The following is a 22,094-nucleotide window of genomic DNA, read 5'->3' as shown; positions in this document are numbered from 1 at the left end:
TTTTAGCAAAATGTTTTTCTATTTCAGTAGCCGAACATCAGACCATAGAATCAAAGGGGGTTCTTATTTAAGCCTCATTGGACCCCAAAGTTTCGATCATTTTGTCATGATTTAATTTATCGAGGTAGACTAATGGAAAAATTGCAATTTTAATTTAAAAGTTGTCAATTTTTAACGAAAACAATATTTTTTTCAAATGATAGCAAATTTATCCATATGCACAGTATTTCTTCAACTTCATAACGTTTTTTTTTTCATGCAATTCAACTTATAAATTTAATGATTAAAAATGAATAAGAGAATTGCTATTGGCTGCAGCATGTGTCACTTTGTTCACCTGACTAAAGTTTGGCCTGTTTAAATTAATATTAATTCTTTTATCTACTACGTCACTCTTTGTACAATCTGGGTTATTTCTGGTTTAACATGCACGGGGTTATCAACGGTATCGGAGTTCGCATAATTTCATATCGACAAGGTAAGCCCTTGTCATGTGGGCGTTCGCATATTAGATAAATCATTCAGATGGAACGTTTTTGATCCATTCCAATTCTTAATGTCTTTGTTTACGGACAGAAATATAGGAATTTTAAGCTCCAGAGAAATTCCACTTTGTCCCACTTCCCATATAATAAAAGGGTTTAATACTCTCATTTCACTGGGCAATTAGTGGCTCGGCAGTTATAGACGAACGACAATTTGAACATTTTCTTGAGCAAATTGAATTACGAAAAAAAGCGATTCGATGACTGACCTAAACTTTATATAAATAGAAAATGCTTTAATCAATTATGGAGAATGATTAAGCCCTGTTCATTTGCAAGTGTCATTTGCACCAATATCCTTGACAAATTTGAATGAACGCTCGACCTTACTTGGGACTGAAAACGATCAGTGGAAAGGTCTTGCCACATTCCAACACATTAGGGTATATGAGATTTTAATAATGAGATAAGATATCCGAAAAATAGGTAATGCGCTGAGCCAACACCATTTTTTTCCAAAATATCTTTTGTGTTAACTAATTCCCGGCTTGGAGATTACCGAGGGTCCAATACTTTCAGAAAAGTATATGTCCTCATGAGTAAAGAAAAGTAATTCTTGTCTCGTGAGAGGCTTATACCACGAGCCAAATACTAATGACGTCCCACGGGGCAATGAACAATTTTCTCATAAATATTAAAACTATTTTTTCATCCCACTCTCTGTTAAGTATCTTTTCCATTCAAATATTCTAAATCGGAGGCTAAAAAATTCTCAAATGAATCCAATGCATCCAATGAAACACAAATGAATCCGATTCCCTCGGCTTTGCGAACAAATTACCACCTTGAAATCAGAGGAGAAAATCTTAATTGCATTCAACAACTAAAAAAAAAGTATCCTCATGTTTCTGACGAGAATTTTCTCCCACCCGAATTTCTGACGAAATTGTGTTCTCTGTACCTGATACTGTGCGCTTGAAAATGTTCAAGTCACGAATTTCTCAATACAAGCCAGACGTACATTCCAAAAAAACTTCGTTTTTCCCACCGAAAATTCTAAAAGTACCAAGACACTCTCCATTTGCATGTCAAATATTTCGACCCTGAAAACCATCACGACCAGAAAGAATCAATCAGCTCAACATCAATCAGTTCAATTTGAGCCGCATGAGAAGCGATGACAAACGAAAAAAAAATGTCAGTTCATATAATAGCCCATTACAATACCATGTAACCCGGATTTCCACTAGTGAACATGCGGATCTTCGGTAACAGCAAACAGGTTCGCATCGGAATGAGAACATAGCAACGGAGAAACATCGCTGGGGCAATGCTACCCATCCTGATGTTCCTTTGCCGTTCATAACGTGCATTTTAGCACGTGGGCCACTCTCGACACCATTACGGTCAATGTACATAAATCAGAGAAGTGCAAAACATTAAGCAAAGTCTGTCAAAATTAATTCTTCAGATTTTTATGCCTATCCAACAAAGCATGACGAGTGGCTGAGGTACATAGGTCTTTTCTATTGTAGACGAGGGTTTATGACGGGTAATTGGCAACTTTCCAGTATTTACCCCTCCCCCCAGGGGGAATATTCCAAGAATCTGGTGAAACCCTGATGCTAGAATGCAGCAATAAAAATAATAATAACCATAAGCCTGACATTGAAATGGGAATTCCATTCGAGATGGTCGGGCCTCCGAGTGGTGATTGGTCAAAAGAACCGTAGCGCGCGGTCGAGCCTCCACACCCATCCAATTGGATGGTGGGGATGACTGCGAGGGAAAGATGTGAAATAATAATGCAAAAAGAGATAGAACAAACTTGCTAAACAGCTACAATGACGTGACTGTTTCGCCGTTTCTCCAGAATTTTACATCAGCCTGCAATTGACCTTTGTATTCGACGTCATTCTCACATGATTGCGATCATCCCACAGACAGTAAATAAATGATATTTTTAAATGGGGGCTCGCCAGTTCAGTAGCCAACCGACAAAGTATTTCGAGGTGATTGTGACTATTAGCCACATGTCAATGAATATATTGCCTGCGGGAGATATTTTTTGGAGCTCTGAATTTTCTGATGAAAAACAAAGTCATTACGACAATTTTGTTATCTCGCGTGAATTCACGATTGTTTATAATAATGTATGAGGTACTCTCAGGCTAGAGGAAATATATAAGAACGAATTTAACAACTGAAGATTGGAAATTCAGTTCGAAATGGAGCCCTTGGAAGTGCCGTCCTTGCTCAGCTCTTTTTTATGACAGGATATTTTCAGATCAGGGAAAGGGAAATTGGCCTTCGATTGGTAGAAAATGACGGTTAATTGACTCATTAATTTTGTCAATTACATTCTTAAATACTTGTGACTTGATTTGTGACTGTCCATTTCAACCAACGGTTCAGTTAATTGTTTTCAGAAGTTTGACGCACGCTTCATGTTTATTAAAGCTGAATATTTACATTCAAAAAGTGATAATCAATCTCGTGACAGTAAAGAGCACGACCAAAGTATTTATAGTCCCATCGTGACAATCCCATCCTGATATTTTTCATATTATCCAATATTCAAATTAGAAGTCATTATTTAAGCGAAAATTTTTTTCTCGGTATTGGCAATTAAACTGGTCTAATGAAAGTCAATTTACTCACTGTCTACTGAATCAGTCCCATCCATCCTCTTAGACACTTCATGAGTTGTTAATATTTTTTACAAAATCACCAGCCTCGCTTCCACTCACCGCTCTGCACACCACAAACTTAAAGTAAATAGAAATAATTAAAGGTAAATACAGACTGAATTATTTAATAATGTTCTTAATCCTGTATTTCCAATGTCTTTTCAATTAAATCAAAATTACTGGACATACGTTGGGTAATATTTCTTAAAAAAAGGTGCGCGTATGACCATATTCATGAGGCCGTTCTTATACATATTCCATTTCATTTTCCCATTCGTTGGATGGACCATTCCTGCTGACAAAGAGGACAACGATTGTTCTGCTTCACCCACAGGGACATGCAGCAGTAGTGAAACGAGTGGTTACATTCACCCCAAACTACAACGCAGTCTTGTCGTCCGTAGAAGTCCTTCTTACTTTCAGCCTGACAGCGCAAACATGCGTCTAGAAAAATAAATGAAAAATATTCATACGAAATTAATTAGCAAATGAAAAATTTGAGTAAAATAACACAATAAAATAACCAAACGCTATTTAAAATTTATTGACATAATTTCGTGCCTGACGCCAATGACGTGGGAAAAGCAACCACTTCAGTGATCAGCGAGAGCAATAAATAAATTTTCATTTTCATATAATTTCTAAGTACATGAATCACCTCCCCAGACAGATAAGTACATATACATACTATTTCCTAATGAGAACCATTTTGCGGAAGGGGCTCGCCATGGATGTCATTATGAAATACCATAACTATGTACTTAACTGTCAAGTGATTCATAGCCTGATTGGTATCGAGAAAGTAAATTTATTTCTACCGCTCATCACTGATGGGGATCATTCCCAGCCAATTTCGTTTATTTTCATATTTGCATGGTTCGACATGGTTTTATGGAAAATCATGAATGGAATCTACTAGTGTCTGTTGGTTCTTGCAGAGCCTAGCAAAGTTTGAATTAAATGTACAGCGTTATTCTAATTAATATTTCTGGATTTATATCAACGATAACAAAAATTGAGGAAAAAAATCGAATACCATTGGAAAATAATTATTTGGGTCATGTTTTGCATAAAATATTAGTCAATGCCACAACAAAGATGCTAATGGCGGAAATGGAATTTCTTGCTTGACAAGATAGCAAATTTTCCTTACCACCAAGTTCTACCTTTGCAATAAAATCATTCATGTTCTTAAACTCCAAAGGGCCAACGCAGAATGTTGACAACTTGGTAATCATGAACGTGCGTGTTTTGTGGTAGAGGTAAAATTTGATTGAGGATATTGTTTTTATCGGTTTATAGCACCTGATAAATAAACACAAATTCCTTGAGGAGCGTTGGTAAGATACTCGCGGAGGAATGAAAATACGTGACAATTCAAGGGTGAAAATTTCAGTCCATCAATGCAATGTTTATTTTGTAATCTCGTGTTTATGACTGAATTGCACTAATAAAACCGGAATTATTAATTCCGTTGTTTTTACTTTTGGAAGAACGAAGAATCTATGAATGAAATTAGAAACAAGTTTGACTGATTCTAATTTCCTAAAAAAAAGTGGCAATATCAATGGTAATAGATGGATGGAAATAACGAGATTCGCGTTGATAGCGCATTACATTACGATACGTTATCACGAAATATACTTCTCACTCCTTTATAGCCGTATAATTAAAACCTGAATCTGTGTAAGATTATCAATATGCAGCACTTTATACCCTACTCAAATAGCATGTAAATGAATACATTAAAATCTCTTGACAGATAACTTCAATCGGATATGCACGACTAGTTGCCAGTACATTTCCACTGGTTAGTTTATCGATAAAAAACACTCAACAGCATTATCCACATGGCTGTGGAGTTATTACTCATCATCGATTCTCGGATCTTCGATCTATTTCATAATGTATGAGATTGTAATGCAATTAGCTCGATGTACTGACCTGTCTCATGACACATGAAGACATAATGCATAAAATAATTTTCTATTTTTATTTGTCTAATGTTCTAATCTAGTGACAATAAACCTTTCAACGTCATCGTTGTAAGATAAGAATTCAAACCTGAAACATCAACTGAGGAGAAGTTTTTTAAGGTGGATATGCGACTCGAGGACTTTTTTGAATGCCACAGGTTTTTAGGGAATTCGAAAAAAATTAGTTTCTAGAAATTCTTAGGGAATTCAAAGAAGCCCTAAAAAATATAACAGGACTCTAGGTTTTTCTAGAAAATTTGAGAGAATTGAAGAAAATTTGAGAAGAAGCTGTCTCGGTCGAAGGGAACCGTACTTTCCTCAAAGCACTTTGAACTCATCTTCACCAGGAGGACGATTTTTTAATGATAGAAAATGTATTTCTCAAACCAAGTGAAATCTAATTATTTCTCTTAATAGTGTTTTCAACCTCAATTCTGAAATATGTCGATACAAAAACACTGGAATTGATTTGAGAACTCATTGTCTTGATGTAACCCAATTGCCCTCATCTTTCGAACAGTTATAAAATATCTTGACGTAAGTTTTTTTTCTGTCGTCGGAGACATTGTGTAATTGGTAACTTTTGAGCCTTGATTTTTTTGTACGAGTAATAAAAAAATCAAGACTTGTCAGTGTACGCAGGGAAAAAAATTAAACTGATAATTTTTTGTCTCAGTTAATTGTGGAAAATTATCTACATATTTGTCCTTGTAAACATTGAACTTGAAAAGATGATCCGTTCACCTCCTCATTTCTGCTGATCCTTGAAGCGTAAACGGAATCGTTTCATGTTTATACGGTTTAAATAGATAATACTATAGGTTTGGTATGCAGACAGAGATTATTCAATCAAATTCATTCAGCACGTGCTACGATTGCGCGTGTGGGGCTAGGGATAATAACTAGTTGGAGACAGACAATGGAACACATTATAGGAAATATTGGGACAGTTGGACACCAAATACGTGTCAACTGAAAAATCTTTCTTCTCGAATTACAAAATCAGTCTAAGTCAATGTTGCAATGACAGTGATTCTCTCAGTGTTTATTAACATGTTATCTTGCGACTGAATTTGTCCTCCCACTTTTCTTTTGTTTGTCCTCTCTCTACGTGATGTTTCACGCTGATTGTGCGAAAGTCACTCGCCGATTCTAGTAGTAGGTTGTCAACGTCATAGGACTACATTATAAACAAATGTCAATTGAATATACGCGAAGCATTACGGTAATTGGGATGCAACCTAAACCAACGCACTCGACAGATGGGGTCTGGCTTGTCTCCAATGGAAATTTTTGTGATTGTACGGGGGTAATAGAGATACCACGTATGAATGATTATAGATCGAACGTTGAGATAATTGAAACTAAGGAGATGTGCGGATGAGAGGAATATCCCCAGTCGTATCCAATAAGGATAAATTTACTGTAAATTCATTAATCGATACTGAAAATTCAACTCCGTTTGCGTCTACGAGGGACAAAAAATTCATATAAAATCTGGCATTTTTTATTTAAATCTCAATTGACGACGAGAGGAGAGGGGGAATTTGAGGATTTTTCCACTGACTACGTAGGACTCTCTTGTTGGTCTTCACATTTGACCCGAACCATTGACTTTCATCATCATCGTTCGCATTTGAATTGTACTATAACGAAATACAATCAGTTGAAAATTTATGATTTAATTGGGTTCCAACTGGAACATTCGAGATGAGAGCACAATAACACGGGCCAGTGGAAAAAATGTTAAGTTAATCAATGAAGTAATATCCATTTCATTCATCCCAGCCCGGTTTTTTATTCACGGAAGAACGGTTCAACTCGTTTTAATTTTTAATGTTAATTATTAAGGAGAGCATTGAGATTATGAATTTGTCTGGGATCACTTCCGCTCGGCTGCTAGTCTCATCCTTCGACCAGTTACCACAGGATATTGGAAGGATTAGACTTCTTATATTTTGTATAAAAATCCTATTTAATAGCGCCTCTTTTATATTATATACCTTGAAGACATACTAAACACTTATATCTGTTTTAAAAAATGTGAATTACTGTGAAATGCGAAAAAAAATTCCGATTGTGAAATCGAAATTTATGGACTTCCCGTGAATCATAGGCGAGGCAGACTTTTGATGACGTTGACATCGTATAAAGTTTATTCCGTTCAGATTGTCCTCAAAGATTACAATCTGTTATCAAATCTGATTTAATGCCGTGTCAGGCAAATGAGCTATCACACCATGAATGAAGAAAGAGGACATGAAAAACTAACAAGAAAGCAAAGGCCCAGCTGTTTACATTCGAAAAATTGTTTCTCTTCTCAAATAAAATTGTTAATTTTCAATTATCTAGTTACTTAAATGAAAAATATGAAATGATATGGAATAATTTATTCATTTCAAATAAATGATTGTTTTTATCGCATGAATGATTCATTCACTCTAAATAAATAATAATATAAATATATATTTGATAAAAACGTAAAATTTAGGCGATTTGAACTGCCTATTCATTTTGGCACGTACAGTCGGCTCAGGGAAACCCTGAAGCCGATCTTCCCCTACCCTTCGGTCAACCTCTCTTGACCCTTAGCTCGCTCCTCCCCCTAACTGGCCTACGTGGTGTATGTACCGTCTTAAATAATTATTCCATGTTAACAAGACCAAAATTACGAATAAAAATTTTCACTCAACTTGAAAATCACCTTTATTTGGTATTATTTATTTGCTAAAAGAAAAATTACTGCGCGTCCGGCTCAAATGATGAAATTCCCTCGCTTCGGAATATTATTAGACGAAAATATTATGATTATTCCTGAAGAGATTGCAGTTGGAATGAAACACATAAGTATCAACAATTCAATTTGGAAGAGTCACGTGCGCCGGAGAGACTCCAATGAATCACAATAATCTGAATGTTAATATTGAGAATAGTCGATTGAGAGACGTCAAAGATACGGCACATTGGCGTCAAATTTTTTTCATTCAAATTAACATATGATATACAGCCGTATTGCAATGAAATACATCGAATAACCCCATCTCATCGATAGCTGCTGTTAATAGAGTCCTCAGTATCCCTCTCTCCATAAATTTTTTCAATCCAATATACTATACGCCCGCGCGATTCCCTGGTTGGTCGGTTTTCGCACCGTCCGAGATTATACGAAGGCGACCGACGTTAGGACTGGCGCCTGCAGCCCAATGATACTCTCCCCCAGGGCACTACTTGTTGGGGTATATAAAGGAACCAATTCACCGAGGATCAGATTAGCAGAGTTGTTAAACTGACTAGAAACATCCTTCGGATCTTATTCAAACAGTAAATAATTATTTTAAAATTACAACAAATTAAATGAATCGTTGCAGAGCGCACGTCATTCAAATTTGCAAATCATAATTTATATTTGTTAAAACCCTCGTGAATCGTAAATTTTTATGTTTAAAATACCTATACTATAGTTAAGGAAAAGATAATAGTATCTCTCAGACATTAAAAAAAAAAATAAATATCGCGAACGTGAAGTACGTCTTGCTCGGAACGAATATACGGCGTAGTGAGGGAAAAGGAGAGAAAGTATTTGTCTGACGGAAAGAGACAGTGCAGCATATACCCTACCTGGACACTATAGTGAGCAGACACCCTGGTGCAGAACGTCAGGAGACAATCGGCAAGTCAGACCTAACTACACACCTCCAGACAATTATTTCCATCAATCATCCACTTATCGGAAATCAAGTGACCGTGGAAATAGTTCGATAAAAACATTTTTAACACCTAAACAAGGACATTTAAATTCTTTGTAAATTTATTTTAAAAAATTGTGCAAAAGGATAAAGTGACAAAGATGTCATCCCAAAGGCGGCAGATGATGCAGCCCTGGCCTCTCTGCATCATGCCCTTCTCCAGGCAAAAGGTGAGTGATATTTGTCAATATAAATTCAATTATTTTCATTGCTAAACTATTCACCATTCAAAATACTCTCGAAAACGATACGCTTGTCGGGTCGGTACAGAAGGAAGTGTTTTACACTGCGCCGGTATTCACATTTGGAATTCAATTTTTTTTTTTAATCGTGTTGCATTCATTGTCCTTATCTTACTACCAGCGATTACTGTTATATCCAGCTTTGTTTCTCAGAGCCGGTTTGCAGGCTTCTGGAAAGTTCCGTGCGTATCCGTTTGACTACGCCACAAGCCAGGGCTCGCCTGACTTACTGGCCTCATCCACATGTCTCTCCTTCTCCCTCTCACCCTTTTTCCCTCATCTATTTTAGGCCCCACGATCGCGATGTTACATACTCTAGTAGACCCTCCGAATGAACAACTATTTTACAATGTTCTCAAATTCCTGGTCATGAACCCATCGGTAATAAAATTTGAAAATGCCTCACGATTTCAACATCAATCCTCCAAAATCCAGGCCCTAGAAAATACGGCAACTAAAATTGGCAAATCTGTGGCGAATAATCTTACTCTTCCCTGAACATAGCAGTTACGCCAGCAATAATTTACCAATTATTTATGGAGATAATGACGCGGCAAGAGCTGCGTTCGTCGTAACATATGATGCCTCATTATATATAGATATAATTATACAACTCTGCAATGTGAAATCGATTTTTCAATCAGAACGGGAGGGAAAAAAAATCTACGCGATTCATCAATCGCCAGACAAACTGATCAATATTTGTAAAATCGGTGGCTCCAAATCAATACCAATTGCGTGATTAATTAACTCGCACGAGCGTTGCGCGTCATTTTGTCGAGGAGGCGAAAGAATAATGTCCGCGTGTCAACGAAAAATTGACACAGCAATGCAACTGGATTCTGCATAGTAAGCGAGTCCTTCTGCGATTTTATTTCAAAAATTATCCGACATCTGTCATTTTTCAAAGAGAGTTAAATTATCCGCCGTTACATTGTCAATTTTTCGTGCCTATATCCCCTAATGAATGAATTGGTAACATTTGCGGCTCAAAATCTCCGAAAGTGCAACAGAGTTGCATCAAATGCTAAAATTTAACGCGGCCCCAGAAAATTTTCAACAGCAACTGTTCGATTGCCTTTATTTCACCATTGTTAATATAGCAACAACAATAAGGTGTGTGGTAGCTCGATCAATATCGTAGCATTGTAATGCCACCAGACTTCGTCTGATAATTTGAGTGAGAGCGCGCAGGTGATTCGTTTGGACACCAATTTGTCTTTAGTATTTGAAAAATATATTTTATTCCCAATGAAATTTTTTCAGGACAATATTATAAATTAGAAATGAATGGGGGCATAAATTATTGAATGGGGAAGATTGAAATGTTATCTTGACAGGGGCTTTCAGCAAAATCACTGACCGCTGTGAAGGGCAGGTAATTTGGGGCCCGTCGGGGGTTGGGTGCATTTTTGAAAGGGGCTTGACACTGTCGTGACGTGCAAACACTCACGTGTGCCAACGCCCACTGGTCTTATCAACGAAATTTATTTGCTTATCTTATCTTTTAAAATACCTTTGTATATAATAATAATAGGGAATAATAGAGAATGAATAGGCTAATTATTAGGCAGTCATAGGTGATTTCAGTTGAGTGATAGGTTGTAGATTAAACGAATCACCAAATGGGAAATTGAGGGCTTCCATAGTTTCAAGAATATTTTAAGTGAAAAAAAATTATTTAAAGTGCAAATAATCGTATTTAGTTATTGACAAATAATAGTATCAAAAGGTAAAATTATTCAAATATTTTTTTTAATCAGTTAAGGAATGTTTGGAGGAATACTAATGATTAAAACCGGACAATTGGAGATTCTTGACAACCACATGTTTCATTAGAAATATCAGTTAAATTTCGGAGTATTCAGGGAAATAGTTATATTCAAGTTTCCATTAATACCCCAATTTTTCATCCATCACTAAAATATTTATAATATTATATGAAATTCGATGAACGATTTTATGCTGAAGTGAAATTCGAAAGACATTAATTCATAATATTTCTAAAATGTCCTATCGGCGCCCCTAATCAGATAAACTTGGCAATTTTCATGGCAAATTGTCACAACAATAGGCGCAAATGAACTTGAAACATGCAATATCGGCTTTTCGCTATCAGTACATTACTGAATAGACCAGATGTTTTGTCCCTTATGTAAGGGAAAAATGAATTACTCTTTAGAAAATGGAACAGTTGAGTACAAATAATTTGATAATTTTTTCCTTGATAGGATTGTGAGAAATTAAATAAAATGAAAGACATGAGAGACTCTCCATTCCAGAATTTTGTCGTTTTCGAAAAAGTGAATAAATTAATCCAAGTCAAGATCTACAATTTTCGTTGAAGTGCGTATGGGAATAAATAATCAAAAACAGGATAGAGCAAACTAATCTTATACTGACCTTTCACCCATTAAGACTCATGATAATTACCGAGAATTATTGTTAGATAAATCCGGAAACATTAGAGAAATGACAGAAAAAAAATAGATAAATTATTGAATGATACTTTCGAAATTGGGCCAGAGCATCTCCCTTGCGCTGGAGATATGGAATCCCATTCTCAAATCGATTCGTGCAATGATTTACGTCATTTTGACGAAATTTTTTATTTTTATTGTGCAAATTCAGTCTGTAAGGTAAATTATTCAATCGTACAATTCCATCTACCCGAGATTTAACCTTGGAACCTCTCGTATTCGAGTCGACAAATTTACCCATTGTACCAGTCACGCACCCAGGGGTAATGGTTTATTTGAATTACATAAACTTTGTATATTTCAATGGAATAATGGATTTACTCAAATAGATTAACATAAATCATTCATTCGAACTCAACAAGTGACTCGGTATTCGGTTCGATGCACATCAAATCAATAATATTTCAAAGACAGATACATATTTGCCAACTGCCGATGAGGACTCTAGAGTAATTAAAAATGAAATCATTTTCAGACCGCGAAAGAATAAAATCCATTTGCAATTAATAATTATTCCTGTGAATCAACAAAATCTTTTAATTGATTCCAATCGATTCACTTGGAATCTTTCCGTCTCGGACATGAATGAACAAATTAATTAATTCGGTTAATTAAATTATATACATGCTCAGGTATCACATGATCCTAAGGAACATGACGTCTTTGTCTCCTAGAGGACTTCCTCCAATAAGAAACATTTTATTGAACATATTAAGGTGATGGAAACTTTACAGTGACAGATAAATTGTCCTCATGACAGGCTATTTATCAATATTGAGTGCTTTCGTAAATAAATTTATTTTCCATTGAAGCGAAAATTAAAAAAGATGACGACTATTTACACCAGTCATATCTGGTCTTTTCCCGCAAAAAGGTCTCTCCGGGCTAATGCAAATAATTGTCTGAGAAGACAACTCGAAAAATTATTTCCAATGAAGATAGTTCAACTAACTAGATGACAAAGAGCATCACGAAACTACGACTAATAAATTAAACTACGTCATTGCATCATCGTAAATCTGGAAACAGCCGATTTTTTCGCGAATTTTTCCTCATCAATATTTTTTATTTCTTCCTTATCCTTTCTTGAATGGGAGAGTCAACCGTAGCAAAGCTCACTGATAATGATAACTATTATCCACTCGGAGATCATGTGACAAACAAACATATTTACAGGGAGCATTTACCAAATATTACACATGCAGCTACCGAGAGTGCTCCTTTATCATGAACTATAACACGCGGTGATAGTCATTGTATGTTGAGATGTGAAATGTATTGTATATTTTCTGCAACTACGACATCTTTTCATTTTTCGTACGCGCCTTTGCATGATAAGGAGTGTGCAATTGCAATTCCAACTCCAGTTGGGAGGTAAAAATTAGAGAGCGGAGGTCGGTGGTTGTAATTAAGAGGACAATGGAGGAAAGCGATAAATTCGACATGGTAATTTATGAAAAAAAGTTTTTAACTGAAACAAAAATCTCAGCTAAACGAGTCATTGGTGAATTCAATTACTCGGAATTCTGCCATAACCGAGACAGTCGAGTAATTTTCCTCGTTAAATGTCACAAAATGCAGACTCAAGCTGACCTAGCCAGTATTTTCATAGCTAGGTATTCAGACTCGGTAGAAAACAGATCTCAAAGTTAAAGTTCAAATCTCGGGGTTATCATGACCAGGGTGAGAGCCAACACATCATTCACACTGGAATCACGCGCTCCAACAACGTATTCCTCACATTCCCATTATTCGATTGGTCACTACATGGAACCCTCTACTCCAATTCGTCTTTTATATTTCTCTTTACAATAAAATTCCGATAAAAGAGACGTATAAATACTTCATCTTTGGTGGTAGACGGCTTCAAAGTTATTATTTCACTTAGTGTTGTTCATCTACTCCAATAAAATCAACATCTTCCCGCTTGAGGACACCTTTTTAATCAGCTTAGAAAAAGTGGGTTAAGGAGAAAGTGAAAATATGGATCAATACTATTTTAAAAATCCCCAAATATTTTGAGTATTTCTATCTCCAGAGAAAAGTCAAATATCAAGGACTCAATCGAACCCCCTTGGCCCTGAGTTTCCAGACATTCAGCATTGATTATATTCTGAAAACTCTAAAGATATGAAAAATACCGTTCAGGAATATTTTTTCCCGGATTTCGTCCACTGAATTTGCGGCATAATTTATATCCACGCTTGTTTCTTTTTCAGGAGCGTTCCATCCTTCCCAAATATTACAGTCGGGTGCCATTCTTGACAAGATCATCGACAAGTTCAACGCTGACACAGGATTGTGCATCTAACACCACACTGGTGACAAATGCAAGCCCATTCAACAGTCAACAAGCTTTAATTGCAAATAAGAACCGGAACGAGATCAACAACAATCCCCCCAGTCATTACTATGCTACAAATTTGACACATGAGAACGGAGTAAAAAATTCGCGAATATACAATCCTTTGAACGAGGATCTCAAGGAATTCAAGCAATTAGAGCCTCTGGTGGCCAAAGATCAAGTGGGAACTGACAATTCCAATATAATCATGGGTTCTCCGATTCAACTGGAGGAGAATGGCAATAGACCCGTTCCTCCTCATCCGATAAAAGCTCGCAATCCAAGGATCTCAATCCTCCCTCAAGTAAGTTGTATAAAATTTTTATCATTATTGCACAGGAAGGAATAACCTCAGCTACATCCCGACTAACAATCCTTGATCCATTATGGTGGACTAAAGACACGTGCTTTTGTCGTGAAATTATCTACTCCAAGTAGAACCCTCATATGACCTCCTTTTCTCTTCAACATTTGTGCTATCCATCATCGTGTGAACCCCCGATCAATTCGATGACCTCAACGTAGTCTAACGCAGATTGACCGTTACATTTTTCTTATCTTCTCGCCCCCCCTTTAAAGTACGCAGTTGATAAAAAATTGTTTTCGAAATACTGTCAAAAAAAAAATTGTCATGTTAAAAATGTAGTTCTTAGAAAAGATCTGGCGAGAACAGATGCATCGGTTTCCATATCGATATCTAGTCATTGATTGCTTTGACATGTCGTTTAAGACCAGATTGACATACGGAAATTTTAGTAGAAACTTTTTCCGAATTCTATGAGAGTTTCGATGAATTAATAAAAGTGGAAATTTTCTCGACTGAAGATTATATTAAATTAAAGAGTAATGTAACTATTCCATTTGTGGTGAGCAGATGTGTCTTAATGCCAAGGACTGCTTCAATTGATTCAAGCGAATGTATTGCGAAAAGAAATAATTAGTATTCAGCGTCAAATTTAATTTATCTGAAATTGGTTGAAACACGTAATACTTGTTTCCAGAAATAAACATTTCAATAAAAATATTTTTTTCATCAGTGTAAATCATATCCTCTGCGCTACTCAGCACGAGCTTTTTACTAGCTGTAAATAACGATTTCCACTAATTATAATAAGCATTGAAAATTTTGCGATAAATATTTTCAACCGATGTACGTCTTTGAGTACATAATTAACGTGAGGTCTCCCCAGAAATAAAAACGTGAAAATGGAATGACGGAAACTTAACCGATTTCAAACTCATGATCCTTGCACTGGTCATAATATTTATCTAAATTTAGTGTTCGTTTTATCTATTAAAAATGTCATAAGGATCTAACAAATGAAAATTTAAAAATGCCAGGCAACAAATTTCATCGTTTCGTAATTGCACCAGATGACTAGAATTTCCGGAAACGTTTTTCAACGCTGAATTACAACGTTAAATTTCTGAATTTCTCTAGCAACTGACAATTCCCTTCTTCAACGCTAGAAGAAAAAAAAATCCGAGAATATGCGAAATGATCCACTAAATATGCTGAAGGCCAGGGGAAATTTAATATCGTGACAAATAACAGACATATCCTCATGCGCTGCACTCACATAATTTCATGAACGAACGTGTCTTCATTACATATTTTTTATCCAGATATTAAATCAAATTGCTATTTTGCAATAGTAAAACAAATGACTCATATATTGTCCTCACAAGTAAAGAAGAAACGAAGTCATGATATCTCTGAGAATGCGGAAGGCACATTTTGATACGACTGCCTGATGAGACCACATCACAGGTCTATCATCTTCCAACTTCCCTGTGACATTATACCTCAAAAAGATACCGAATGTGCAAGCACCTGGGAATCGTTGGACACATGTTTCGAATTAATTAATATTATTGTTATCACTATCCACGTATAAGAGGAAGATCATTGCGCGAAGAGCTGCAATTATGACATACGAGCAAGGACATAACGTGACAAACTATTGTGTCGGGTACAATAACTAGTCAATTTTTCACTAAAACTCAATCAAATGGTAGAAAATTTATTGTTCCATTGCATTTACCCTTTTATCAAATTCCCCAGTCAATAATTTTATTACATGCAGAATTAACACAACCAACACGTATTTGCCAGTTGTCCTCGATTTTCTAAGACCTTGAAAATTTATTCCTTGAACTTGTTTCGGTGTTGAGACTTTTATATTCAATTAGATTAGTTTATCAACTTCCGGGAAAATGGATATTCATTCCGCTTGAAGATTGGAGAATAATGAACGCGAAGATTTAAGTAATTGATCCGCAAAAATCGATGGGAACATAAATTATGGCCTCTCATCGTGGTATATTTATGGGTGTGGAAAAAAATTCTACTTTGCGGCGTACGTAGGTGGACTGAGGTCTACGAAAGAGCCTGCACGAATTATCCAGCGATACGCCGGCAAAGCAGTTGAAGGTCGCATTGTCCAGGCAAACCCCAGTCAGCAATTCGCTCTCACCGAGTTCACCGCATGCTTATCTTCCCTAATACTGAACATAAGGATTATAAAATTGCTGTCTACATTAGTTGAACGAGAAGATGTGTGACAAACAATATAAGTTTCATTAAATTGAAATTACGTGATCTACATGCCAAATTGCTGGACACTTTGGAGTATAAGTTTACAGTCATTGGTGCAGTGTCATAAGGAAGAATAAGGAAGACAATAAGAAGATGGTGCAGAAGGGAGTAGGAGTGTGAGAAGTGGGGATTCAATTGCCCCCCTTGAAGACTTTGTGTCTGACATATATAAGCGACAGGAGCAACTATCGATAACTCATATTATTCAGTGGCAAACGCCGAAAAACTTCCACTATTATTACTTGAAGATTATATTAATATTGTAACAGAGGGTGGTTCGTTAGAAGAAAGTTCGTGCTCCGCGATAATTACTCGAGTATATTACCAAAATTATCAATTTAGTTCGGAGAGTCTAGCGAGTTCTTTTGAGGTGAAAAAATACCGTTTTTGTGCAAGTTGAAGAGAAAAGGAATTCCTTCGTCAGTCACAGAAGTTTGAAACTTCCTTTGCTCCACATAAGTTTCAATTTTAATCCTCCAAAATGAAAATCCTTATGCGAGCTGACACCCATGTGAACATTGAAGTTCCGGGTAATGCTCCTGTTGCTAAATGCACGTTTAGCCAGGTATATTCCATTGTTGATAGACTCTGGCTTTGGTATAAACAATTCTAAATTTATTGGAATTTCTCATTGCAGATTCTGGCTGCACTGACAGTCTCTTTGGGCTCCATGGTTGTAGGATTCTCATGCTCCTATACATCACCAGCTTTGCCATCCATGAATGCTACAGCTCCGTTCGAATTCAATGAACAAATTGTGAGTATTATTATTTTTTTCATTCACTCGAATCCTTTGTATTTGCGTATTAAATGCCGATTAAATGTGGTCTTCGGAACCAGGGCAAATAAATTATGAGGGTCAATCAACCTATCAACAAATTTAACCCTAATCTACGTCACTGATTTTCTAAACATCGTAGATCTTACGTCTTCGGTATCTCGTGGTCAGGGGCATATCTCATTTCATTATTGATCCGCGGATTTTATTGGCCCTTTCGGTGACAAGCTGGCACGCCTTCTAGCCTACATTATTTACCTCTTTTATTGTCAAAATGAATTGTGAAAGCATGAATTGAAATGACTCGCAGACAGGCAAAGACACTCCAAGGAGTTTTTTATCACTGCTTCTCTTTTGCGCCTGTCTGGTGTCAGACTGTTTTGTACCCTATCTTCCTAATAGGCTCGATCATTCACGAAGATTTCCCATTGCGGGACAATGGTGCTTTTCGGAAGACGTTAACACCAGAATATTTAATCTCATTTTGTTCACTGAGCAACTGGATATTTTTAATTCATGAAAATTTTTGTTCTGCTCCAACAGAGCTCCTGGATCGGATCAGTGCTACCACTATCTGCTCTTTTCGGGGGGATGATCGGTGGTCCGTTGATTGAATATCTCGGAAGACGAAATACCATTCTAGCAACAGCTTTTCCCTTCATCGGAGGTGAGTGAGACTTTTGAAAAATTTTTGAAATAGCGGAGAACGTTGTTGAGCTCATATACTCAAAATCCATGTCCTTTACTGATTTTTTTAGCATATCTCTTCATCGCAAAGGCAACCAGTCACTGGCTAGTGTTAGTTGGACGTGCTCTGTGTGGTTTAAGCGTTGGTATCGCCTCCTTATCGCTGCCAGTCTACCTCGGTGAAACAATTCAACCTGAAGTTCGCGGAACTCTCGGTCTTCTTCCAACAGCCTTTGGTAACATCGGAATACTAATTTGTTACGCCGCTGGAAGATACCTTGACTGGTCTAAGCTTGCCCTCCTTGGCGCTTGTATGCCAATACCGTATCTCTTGCTCATGTTCCTCATTCCCGAAACTCCAAGGTGGTACATTTCCAAGGGCAGAGGGAAGCGTGCACACAAATCACTTCAATGGCTCCGTGGAAAACATGCTGATATTAATGAAGAGCTCGGTGGAATTGAGAAGTCACACGTGGACACTGAAAGAAATGCTGGACACAGCGTACTTAATGATTTACTGCAACCGAAAAATATGAAACCACTGGCAATTTCACTGGGTCTCATGTTCTTCCAACAACTTTCTGGAATCAATGCTGTTATTTTTTACACCGTGGAAATTTTCAAGGTTCGTATTGTATCACACAATGTGTAGATCACTCACAACAGGACATGACTTCTACGTCAAATCATTAATTTACGCGAAAATATGTCATTATTATAGAATGTCAGGTGTCCATGTTTGTTGGATATTTTTTTTCATTAGCATGTTAATATCGACATTGCGATGCTCATTCTTTCACGCACCGTCCATTCACTCATTCCATCAACAGGCGATTTACGTGGAAAAATAACGTTGAATCTATGACGGAAAATAGTTTGAAAATTGAAGTAAATTGTTAATAATCCAATTATTTACTGCGTCAGACATTCCCTTGATTTCGAGTCAAACAGCCTAATTTTTGGAGTGATTCTCACTGCTATTCGTCGAATTTCATAGGCTGGTCTTTATATGAAAAGTTAGACGGATGACGCAGGTGGCTAGCTGTAATTCGAGTACTTAATTCGATGGCTGATGATGTTGTGGTAGTTTTCTGGAGTTACCGGGCTCATTGCATAATAATTCGGTTGTAATTTTTGGAATTTAATATCAACTTTTATGGGAAAATTGCTCCAATTTTGGCCGGTAAATTTAGGAATGTTTCCTCATACTTCTCATTTTATCATCAGCTGTAGACAACATGGGTATGAAGTAACACATATCCATGGCAATAATCTCGACTGAACAATGTTTTAACAAATCTTTGTCTTTTTGTTCTTACAGAGCGCTGGCAGTACCATTGAAAGCAATCTCAGTACTATCATCGTGGGAGTTGTCAATTTTGCATCTACCTTCGTAGCAACAGCTTTGATCGATAGATTGGGCCGTAAAATCCTGCTCTACATAAGCAGCGCTGCTATGATAGTAACTCTAGCAGCACTCAGCATCTTCTTCTATTTCAAAGAAACCGGTCACGATGTAGTAGCTGTAGGATGGCTACCACTCGTTAGTTTTGTCATTTACGTGATAGGATTTTCCCTGGGTTTCGGACCAGTTCCCTGGCTGATGATGGGTGAAATTTTACCAGCTAAGATACGCGGACCCGCAGCCAGTGTTGCCACCGGTTTCAACTGGACTTGTACATTTATTGTAACAAAAACATTCAAGGACATTATCGCACTTATTGGAACAAGTGGAACGTTCCTCATATTCGCTGTTATTTGCGCTGCCGGATTAATGTTTGTCATAAGCCTTGTGCCAGAAACAAGGGGTCGATCCCTTGAGGAAATTGAGAGGAGATTGACTGGGCCAGTGAGAAGGATGAGTGCAATTGCAAATATGAAACCTGTACCAACTGGTTGCTAGTTTCAAAGATAATTCTGATTGATTTAATACTGCATTATCAATGCAATTTGCATCGAGAAAAAAAAACGCTGAATGGCCGAATGCCATTCCAGAGACGAGCTCTCTTATTCCATTATTATCATGTTTGTTTTTATCGTGTCGTGCTTGTCTGCAATGAAATCATGTGATCTAGTTCACAGCAATATTTTCCAAACACAGTTAGAGATTTGACAGTTAATAAGTAGATAGATAAGGGAAATGAGAATTGACGGTGGATACAGTTTGCTCAATTGGCAAATGGTGCTTCGGTGTGCTTGAACTTGACCAAAATATTCCATGATTCTCATGCTTTAAGACTAATAGATTGATACAGTTGTGCAACTGTTGGTACTTGCTCTCATAGTGAATGTAGTCCGTAATGGAGTGGAATGAAAGAATTTAATTTATGATGAATTTTATTTTGGAAAGTCTTCAGGAGTCTACCTCATTGCGAATGATATGTATATAACAAATTCCGAAAGGGGATGTGTAGTGTGATGAAATTAGAGTTAGAGAATATTTAATTTTTATGAGCTATTTTGCTAAGTGATTGTAAATATTGTAAGAAGGAGGTTCAAAATTAAGGTATTTGTCGTACAGTAGATAGTTGAGTGTAAATAAGTGATGATAGTTAAGAGAATATCTTATTCCGGTTGCACCAGTCTTAGTTACGTAAGTCTTCAATTGAAAATGACAGAACCGATTCTGTTTGCGCAATGATAAATTTATAAAGGGGATTTGAAACACCTAGTAGAGGTGCAGCCGCCTCGTAGTTAATGCGATTGATCGTTTAAATTTTAGGTAAATTGGTAACTACGTGCCTTACGATTTTTAAATGCTGACTAGAGCCGTAGTTTTACAAAAAACAGCTTTCAATATTATATTGTATCGGTAGAAGCAATTATTCAGAACAAGGACATTCATTCTAGTAATGAATACCCAAAGTATATTGAGATTTATTTACCAACACCTGTAGTGTACTTAAGTATTGTGCCATTTAACAAAATTTTATAGTTTTCGTCGATCAAATAATGAGTCTGCAGGATCTTAGATATTCCAATGTCGTTGACTGAAATGGTCTATCAATAAAATTTAGGGACGAAATGATCAACAAGTTTTGGCCTTGATTTCTTTCTACCCCCCAAAAATTACACATGCAAATGTAGAATATGACTGTCATATAATCGACACGAACCGCTGCATCATGGGGTACGTATGATAGCCATAAAAATTCTGCCTGATCCCCTCTAGATGGTGGACACAATTGGCAATGAAAATGACGATCATCTGTTCCTAATACCAATTATTCGGGAATAAAATTATAAATGTAGGGGAGCCAGCCCTTATTACGAAAAGAATAATTGGATATTCCACAGAAAATAAACGTGATGAATTCCAACAATCCAACAGTCGCAAAAAAAAATCATTCTTTGACTGAGCGAAGGCAAAAGCCTTAGCAATAAACTTTCAAACACCCGATTGTCGTATGATACTGATCACACAGAGGACGAATAATTGTTCGAGGTTAAACATTGGCTTACCCATAACTTGAACTCTGCATATCGCACAGGTATCACATTCAACGTCCCAACTCCACATGGCGACTGCATTCCATTTTTTCAGAGTAAATAATTTATCAGATTTACTGGTATCACCATCACTTCGTTCCGCTGTTTCTTGATCAACGTCCGCCATAACTGCAGGTTGTTATTTTATTATTTGGCGAATGAAAACAAACCGCAGTACTTGCAACACCTGCCCTCTATGCGTATTGGCGTCAATGTAATCAGCCATCTGATGGCGAATCACTGTTACTCGAGCGATTCCAAATGAACAACAGATCGTTTTGATTGAACAACAAAACAGTTATCGAGCAAATGATCTTATTGAAAGAATTAAGCAATGCATTATTGACATGTGGAATAGTCAACGAATAAAACAGAGGAGAAAAATCCTGGACAAGAATTTCTTCAACATATACGCAGTCAAAGGCAGCACTTCGGAACGTAATACGATCGATGAGAAAATAATTATGACAACTGTAATAAATGCAAATGTCTATTGGAAGAAATGGACGCGACAAAATTTATCCCGCCCATAACAGGTAATTTTAATTGATATTTAAGATTTGATACACACAGATACG

The 22,094-nt window shown here is 36.7% G+C and overlaps 2 protein-coding genes across 5 annotated transcripts; one reads left to right on the top strand and one right to left on the bottom strand.

Annotated features, from left to right (window-relative positions):
• Nucleotides 1-2,917: 2,917 nt before the first annotated feature.
• Roc2 (Regulator of cullins 2) lies at nucleotides 2,918-21,701 on the bottom strand. 2 transcript variants are annotated; one of them, XR_010298995.1, is made up of 3 exons: nucleotides 21,490-21,701; nucleotides 3,365-3,619; nucleotides 2,918-3,253 (listed from the first exon to the last, which is right to left on the bottom strand). XR_010298995.1 is itself a non-coding variant. In XM_064121428.1 (2 exons), exons 1-2 carry the CDS (start codon nucleotides 21,641-21,643, stop codon nucleotides 3,438-3,440), a joined length of 336 nt encoding a protein of 111 aa, XP_063977498.1. In that variant the 5' UTR covers nucleotides 21,644-21,700; the 3' UTR covers nucleotides 3,296-3,437. The 2 variants fall into 2 exon arrangements, 1 of the variants encoding a protein (XP_063977498.1); XM_064121428.1 differs by lacking the exon at nucleotides 2,918-3,253 and having other exon boundaries at nucleotides 3,296-3,619; nucleotides 21,490-21,700.
• Nucleotides 8,424-21,062, top strand: LOC135162684 (facilitated trehalose transporter Tret1-like). 3 transcript variants are annotated; one of them, XM_064121419.1, is made up of 6 exons: nucleotides 8,424-9,067; nucleotides 13,839-14,267; nucleotides 17,200-17,319; nucleotides 17,884-18,007; nucleotides 18,099-18,652; nucleotides 19,349-21,062. In XM_064121419.1, the coding sequence occupies exons 1-6, from the start codon at nucleotides 8,999-9,001 to the stop codon at nucleotides 19,928-19,930; spliced, it is 1,878 nt and encodes a 625-aa protein (XP_063977489.1). In that variant the 5' UTR covers nucleotides 8,424-8,998; the 3' UTR covers nucleotides 19,931-21,062. The 3 variants fall into 3 exon arrangements, with proteins under 3 accessions (XP_063977489.1, XP_063977490.1, XP_063977491.1); XM_064121420.1 differs by lacking the exon at nucleotides 8,424-9,067 and adding an exon at nucleotides 13,024-13,065; XM_064121421.1 differs by lacking the exons at nucleotides 8,424-9,067; nucleotides 13,839-14,267 and adding an exon at nucleotides 16,528-17,127.
• Nucleotides 21,702-22,094: the final 393 nt, after the last annotated feature.

Source organism: Diachasmimorpha longicaudata, chromosome 5 (assembly GCF_034640455.1).
Source record: "Diachasmimorpha longicaudata isolate KC_UGA_2023 chromosome 5, iyDiaLong2, whole genome shotgun sequence".
Taxonomy (NCBI): Eukaryota; Metazoa; Arthropoda; class Insecta; order Hymenoptera; family Braconidae; genus Diachasmimorpha; species Diachasmimorpha longicaudata.
The sequence above is the reverse complement of the archived record's forward strand: the minus strand, read 5'-3'. Positions and strand labels throughout refer to the sequence as shown.